A 7,532-nucleotide genomic window follows, 5' to 3' on the forward strand; every position below is an offset into this window, starting at 1 on the left:
GGAGATGGGTGAAAAGTCTACTAAGACTCGTTTTGTTTTCTTCTTCTTCTGTTGTTATGTTGCACATTAGCAGCATATTAGTACACTGCTGCCTCTCATTGGTTTATTAATGTCATTGGTTCCTTTGTGGCTACTTGAATATTTTAAGTAAGTGTCACTCAAAACAGTAAGTAAATTGTTTTATTTGCCTTGAAAGTAGCTGTAACTTAATAAAACCTAGTAAGTATAACAACTAAGTAAAGATTACTAATTAAATCTAAGTAAGGTCAACTATTGGATTTTACAGTGTAGAAATACTATAGAAACCTCGATTGAGCAACATGTTTCTGTGCACGTCCTCTAAATGCACTAAGCTTTCAGGCACATTAGACGCTTCTTAGAAGGGATTTATGTCTTTTTCATTAGTGCACCAGTAGGTAATATCAGTTTTACATGTCCAAACATTCCTTCTGCAAATCTTGTAATAATCCAATAGAATGTTTATATGATCAAGGAGTCCTAAAACAGATGGTAAGAAGCCTATAAAATGGCCTAGCTGCAAACTGCCTTAAAACTGTGTGCACGTGTACCTAGGAAAAAGCTGTTTAAAGCAAAGGGTGGTTTCACCAAATATTATTTTTTACTTAATTTAAAGCATGTAGTTTGGGGCCCTTACAGTTAAGTGAGTGGCATTCGCTGTCTTAAATATACCACTGTGGTAATTACAGAAAAAAGCTGAGCAAACACACTCCCAGAACAGACGTCTGTGGAAGAAACAGAAGCCATTCGCCTTATTAGAAATCAGTACCAGCAGAGTGAATTTGAAACTGATATTTCAAGGTGTTTCCAATGCTCATCTGTTGTTCATAGGACTCTAGTTCATATGAAATGTAACAAAAAAACTGGTAACTTTATCTTAAGGTGTCCTTGTTACACATGTTACATGTAGTACAAGTACATGCAGTTAATTAATATTACTCAGTACTTAAATGTATAATTACACTGTAACAAGGACACCTTAAAATAAAGTGTAACCCAAAAACTATTTGTATTTATTGCAAAGGTTTTAAAACATTTTTTTTTCTAATTTCAGAAATATGATTGATTAGTTGTGCTGTTAAGATCACATTGATGAACCATAAAGCGTCCGTTTTTTAGGTGGCTAATTAGTTTTTTTTTTTTTTTGTCATGTTTTATTTTAAGGTCCAATTCTTGATATTAACAAACCATGACTTTTGCCTCAATAAACTTTAGGTATTAGGTAGCATTATGGATGTAGAATCTGGTCATGCAGAATATGTGCTTTATAAGTACTAAGAGACAGCCGATATGTTAATAACAGGCATGCTAATAAGCAACTAGTTAATAGTGAGAATTGATCCCTTTACTGAAGTGTTACCTTTGTTTCTTCCCCACAAGATCTTGTTTCTCAGGTAATTTCTAATACTTACTGATTCCTTACTATTAATGTAACTGACGGTTCAACACAAGATGTCTTTACTACTAAGCTACTGTAAGTGGTTTTTATATTTGAACTCATTTTGTGGTGGACATTAAAATGAGTGACCGCAGAAGCAGTGTCAGAACGGTGCGTCACCTCGTCAAAGCAAATGTGTGTCTAAATGTATCATTTTGATCCTCTATTCATGTTTGTTTTTTGTGCAAAATAAAATATGTTGAATGATTCAAACTGTTATCAGTGATTCAAAGGAAGAGTTTCATCCAAAAATGAAAAGACCAAACAGCTGATAAAAGCATCACAATAATCCACAGCACTCCAGTCCATCAGTTAACATCTGGAGAAGACAAAAGCTGAAACAAATCTGTTTTTAACTCGAATACAAGTCCATAATCCATAATAACTCTTCCTCCAGTGAAAAAGTGCATCTCCTGTTGTCAGAACATTGGAGGAAGCGATGCTTGTATGGTCTTGGTACCATACAGTCTTTCATTTTTGTCACATAATCAAGAAAATGTTCAAAGAAAGATGATTTAGTGTTACACAGTTAAGTATATTCAGTGCCTCCAACATATTTGGCTATCTTGTAACTACAGTGTTATACCATCATGCTATTGAAACCTCACAACACTTCATTGACAAGTCATTTCAGCAGCGCCAGAGCAAGATCTCACAGCGCACCCAAGCCTTCAGTGATAACCTGACTTCACTTCATAAGTACTAGAGTGATACAGTCCATGTTGTTGCATTAATTTGAGGAAGCGCTGGCTCTAAACACACCTGATGGACTGATTATGATCGCTTTCCTTGTCTTTTGAATATCTCTCGCTGTTGACGTTACTCATTTGCATTGACTGTGTTAAAGTCTTATCCTGATTGGTTGTTGAGCTCAGGATTGAGTAACAGCAGGCAAATACAACCAAATGAAGTGTTTGTAAAATCGATGCGAAAGACCTGGACAAAAAAGGGCATATTTTGCTCTGTCCTGGACTTGCTCACCTGTCTCTGACCGGATTTACACACCAGCCTTTATCCATCTGAAGGGAATCATCTCTAAAGCTCTTCTAAATCACTGCTTCGACTTCCAGGTAACAACTTGCCATGCAAACTTTTGTTTTGTTCCAATTAAAGCAGTAGCTTTTATTAAAACTACGTTACATTTAGTTAAACATAATAAAACGTAAGTGTAAAGAATACTAGCAATTACTTCTTAAACATGAATGGAACATGTAGTGATGCTGAATTAAAGCTAATAACCCAATGAACTATTTTCTCTGTGGGTTTTTAGTCCGGTGCGCACCGCTGAATCATGCAGCACACATTCAGAGCCATCACACACTCTCCAGGGACACTCATCTGGAGAATCGAGGTAGCATTCGATTCTGTCAGCAATAGATGGTCAAAGAAGAAGTTGATGGTGGAACAAATGATTCAAATCTATTGAAGAAACATATGATTGAATGTGGATGACACTTATTGTGTGCATTCTGTGAAAGGCTCTGTCTGTGTCTCAGAGGACTACGAACCACGGCCAAAAGTTACGCCTCCCGCAAGTGAAACTATCTGTACATTATATATTTGTTTGGCATAATGATATTGCTATCAAATCTACATGTAGAGTTTCATCATTACAATGCTTTTAAAAGTGATGAGTTCAGCCGATCAGAGCGTTACTAATGATGGCATCAGCGCGTCCCATGGGGAGAGGCTCTGGTGACAGTCCCTAGGTCCTTGTATCTTTAGGGGCGGTGACTTGTAGTAACAGACATAATTGTCGTGGCCGCGGTTTGCAGTCCTGTGGGACGCAGCTAGATGCACTTGAATTCTGCAGCTTCTTCTGTGTTCTTGACTTACTCACTTGCTAAAAACAATACATTTATTCACTGTACTGTGGTGGAAAAGCAGACTGTTCTATGCAGCTGACAGCAGTGTGCGAAAGACCTAAAGCTCCACTCTCCTTAAGACTCAGTGGTTGTCCAAAGCTCTTATAATTGTCTTCACCATTTGAACGGTAGCTACTTCCTATCAGGCCTTCATCCTTAAACTGGATTCAAGACTTCTCGGCCTCCATTGTGAAGTGCAGTATATACAGCTGAACTGTACAACACTGATTGCAAGCGAATAGCAATCTGGGGAGTAACTTTTGTATTGTACAACTCATTTGATCAAAGTTTTTAAACAAAGATTTTAGACAGGCTTTCAAGCTGTTTTCAAGGAAATTTCACACTTACATTTTTTTCCCACCCACAGAAAATGGATCTTGTTTTGGTCCCGGAAAAATTTCATGGACAGTTTTATGAAAGTGACTGCTATTTATTGCTCTCAGTAAGTGAATATAATCTTTCCAAATTATGTTGTGAAAATGTGTAAAACCGAATTGCATGTTGTTTCTGTCAGGGTTCTGTCACCTCTGTTGAGTTTATACTTAGTTTGGTGACAGAGCTCTTGCCTTTGTGTGTGTGTGTGAGTGTGTGTGTGTGCGTGCGAGCGTGTGTGTGTGAGTGTGTGTGTGTGTGTGTGTGTGTGTGTGTGTGTGTGAGTGGCATGTGAGCTCCAGTCCTGTCACTGCCTGCTTGGACTATATTTTCCCCTCCTTGGGGTAGTTTGTATTGTCTTTTGTGTTATTTTTGAACTCTAATAAAAAGCCCATTGTCCTCACCTTCAGCCTAACCTGACAATTTCCTGTTAGACAACTATTGGTGCTTAGACATCACATAACCAATAAAAATTCTGTTACAGCCTCAGGTTTTACATCCTATGTCTGTCATCTATATGTAGACACGCAAAGGTGGCAAATCTGCATACTATGACATTCATTACTGGATAGGATCCATGTCTACACTGGCTGAACAGGGAGCTGCTGCTGTCTATGCCATGCAGCTGGATGAGTTCCTGGGCTCCTCACCTGTTCAGCATCGGGAGGTGCAGCACCACGAATCCAGCATCTTCTGCGGATATTTCAAACAGGGCATAATGTAGACATCACATAACCAATTAAAAATTCAGTTACAGCCTCAGGTTTTACATGCTATGTCTGTCATCTATATGTAGACACGCAAAGGTGGCAAATCTGCATACTATGACATTCATTACTGGATAGGATCCATGTCTACACTGGCTGAACAGGGAGCTGCTGCTGTCTATGCCATGCAGCTGGATGAGTTCCTGGGCTCCTCACCTGTTCAGCACCGGGAGGTGCAGCACCACGAATCCAGCATCTTCTGCGGATATTTCAAACAGGGCATAATGTAAGCATCCCAAATCTGTCAGATCTAATTATAATAGAGCAAAATAGTTGATAGAAAGAAAGTTGTGCAAGCTAGATAAAATATAAGAACAACAACAGCCACTGTTATTGTACATGTAACCTAAAAAACAAAACAAAAAAACGTTACTTTACAAGGCCCCCTGGTGGCTTGGGGCCCCTTAGTGGCCACTCATATCTAGAAACAGTCCAACCTTACATTCTTACGTTCTTCTGTGTATGGTTCACGAAGATGACAAAAAGCCACAAATACATGTCTTCATATGTCCTTAGTTATAAGTCCGGAGGGGTGTCATCGGGAATGAACCACGTGGAGACAAACACTTATAACATTCAAAGACTGCTGCACGTGAAAGGAAAAAGGAAAGTGACTGGCACAGAGGTGAGCAAACTGTTTGTCTGGAGTATTACTAAATGTCTTCTAGTACCACAGCAGGTACCAAAATGGTGAATGTTTGTCCGGTTTCTTGATTTCACTAGTTTGCCTGAGTGTTTTTAACCCTAATGTTCCTCTCAATCCTTCGTCTGATCTTGAATGGATCTGTCCAATTATCAAAATGCTTGTGGATCTCCGTCAGAGTGAAATTATTGAGGCTATGATTCTCAAGCGATGAACGAGTAAATCACTGGCCAATTTGCAGGTGGAAATGAGCTGGAACAGCTTTGACACTGGGAGTGTCTTTCTGCTGGATCTCGGCAAGACCATTATCCAGTGGAATGGCCCTGAAAGCAACAAACAAGAACGTCTGAAGGTGGCCTCTTATGTATATATATATATACTTATGGTAAAGTTTTGGGTTCTTTTAAATCATAATGTCATGCTGCTCATTGTTGACTGTAAGGGCATGATGCTGGCCAAGGACATCAGGGATCGTGAGAGAGGGGGTCGGCCAGAAATCGGCGTGATTGAGGGGGATGCAGAGGCAAACTCCCCTTCGTTAATGGAGTTGATGGTGAGCCTTTTGGGTGAACGGCCCTCTAAGCTGCCCAGTGGGACGCCTGATGAAATAACTGACCTGGAGCAAATGTCTAAGCTCATCCTCTATCAGTAAGTGCTATCAGCTCTAGGTTTTATGTCTGACATGTCAGCTGTTTGTATTACCTAATATGTCATTTAATTGATTCATCGGCTCACCTAATGTTTACGGGGTACTAGTTAGAATGTTTATGATTCGTTACTTAATCTAACAAACCTTAAACGTTGCAGTGTGTCAGACGCTAATGGAGCTATGAACATCACAGAGATTGCAACCAGTCCACTCACACAGGACATGCTGAATCACGATGTAAGTACACACATGAACTTTTGCAGCTGTAGTGGTAATTTGTGTAGAATGCATAGATAATCCACTCTTATAGTTTATTCCCATTAGAACATAACAAGTCAATCCAAAATATCATCTGATCAAATATTTGCTTTCATGTAATTGTGTGTTCATTTGTGATTGATTTGTTGGTCAGAAAGTAAGTTTACAAATACTTCTATATACAGGGGAGATTTTCTTTGATGCAAAAGGTTTGTATAGCAATCACAGACCCTTTGTCACATAATTTTTGCATGTGAGTGTTTTCAACTAAATTAAATTCATTAACTTGACATTTATCCATCCAGTTATTACATTAACACAAATAGTGGAAGGCATCTCAACACTCGCCTCTGAGAATCACAGATATGTTAACTACATGTCACTATGGTGGCACACTAAAACCATAAATATAAGGGCCTAGGATTTATTATTATGAATACGTCAAATGTTAGACAACAAAAGAAAACAAAATCAAAAGGAATGCACTAATGCACAACATTTCTGACCCTGATTGCTGAAACATGCTTTAATATAATTTATGATGTGTATATAAATATACTACAAAAAAATAGTATTTCATATGAAAAATCTCTATTATTTTAAGCATTTGTTGCCTTTCTTTCTTTCTTTCTGTCTTTCGTTCAGGACTGCTACATTTTGGACCAGGGGGGAATGTCAATATTTGTGTGGAAGGGAAAGACAGCCAACAAAGCAGAGAGACAAGCAGCAATGACCAGGGCTCTGGTGAGTTCCTGTATTTTTTATTATTTCCATCTTATTTCAGCCGCTACTGGAGGAGAGTGATTTTCCCTTTATTTAATTTATACTCTATGACCTGTGTGCTGCAGTTTAATCCACTATGGTGTTTGTAAGAAACAAATTGTTACAAAGAGGCAGTGGCGTTAGGATCCATGTGCAGCTTTATTAGTTCACAAGGTAGGTCATACAGGCATAGAACTGGTGTTAGACACAACGAAGGCTGGCCAGAATCGTAAACAGTGTTCATGATCAGGGTCGAGGCAGGCGGCAGACAAACAAGAGCATGAATCAACAAGGCAGGCAGGGTCAGAAGAGGTAGGCAGCAAGCAATCGTAAACGTGATCGGAGGGAGTCACAGAGGCTGAATTTGTGACAGAGCCCCCCCGTGAGCGGCTCCTGACACGCAGAGGCAGACGACGCCGGGGTCTTCCGCGGGGTCTACCACGTCCTCAGGAAGGCCGTAAAACCTGAACACATAGTTGCAGAGGACCTCGGCTGTCTCAACAGCAGTGGGTAGCTTGGGTAGAGGAATCAGGCGGCAGGCCTTGGAAAAGCGATCGATAACAGTGAGAATGGTAGTGTGACCCTGTGAGGCAGGCAGATCTGTTATGAAGTCGATGGCTATGTGGGACCAGGGGCGTTGTGGGATGGGTAATGGTTGTAGGAGACCAGCAGGCAGTTGATGAGGGGATTTGGTTATGTTGCAAGTTGCACAGTCTCGGATGAAGACGATTGTCTCTGCTTGTAGAGTGGGCCACCAGAA

At 39.9% G+C, this 7,532-nt stretch overlaps 1 protein-coding gene across 1 annotated transcript in view; it reads left to right on the forward strand.

Annotated features, from left to right (window-relative positions):
- Positions 1-2,445: 2,445 nt before the first annotated feature.
- LOC107711597 (advillin-like) overlaps positions 2,446-7,532 on the forward strand; it is a 13,335-nt gene continuing 8,248 nt past the window's right edge. The window contains exons 1-9 of the mRNA XM_016516599.1: positions 2,446-2,526; positions 2,727-2,807; positions 3,689-3,763; positions 4,217-4,413; positions 4,977-5,085; positions 5,345-5,455; positions 5,546-5,751; positions 5,911-5,989; positions 6,656-6,754. Of these exons, the coding sequence (XP_016372085.1) occupies positions 2,748-2,807; positions 3,689-3,763; positions 4,217-4,413; positions 4,977-5,085; positions 5,345-5,455; positions 5,546-5,751; positions 5,911-5,989; positions 6,656-6,754 (936 nt within the window). The 5' untranslated portion in view covers positions 2,446-2,526; positions 2,727-2,747. The remainder of the gene's footprint in view (positions 2,527-2,726; positions 2,808-3,688; positions 3,764-4,216; positions 4,414-4,976; positions 5,086-5,344; positions 5,456-5,545; positions 5,752-5,910; positions 5,990-6,655; positions 6,755-7,532) is intronic.

The sequence above is a fragment of the Sinocyclocheilus rhinocerous genome, unplaced genomic scaffold (assembly GCF_001515625.1).
Source record: "Sinocyclocheilus rhinocerous isolate Xijiao unplaced genomic scaffold, SAMN03320098_v1.1 scaffold5681, whole genome shotgun sequence".
In the NCBI taxonomy this organism is placed as follows: Eukaryota; Metazoa; Chordata; class Actinopteri; order Cypriniformes; family Cyprinidae; genus Sinocyclocheilus; species Sinocyclocheilus rhinocerous.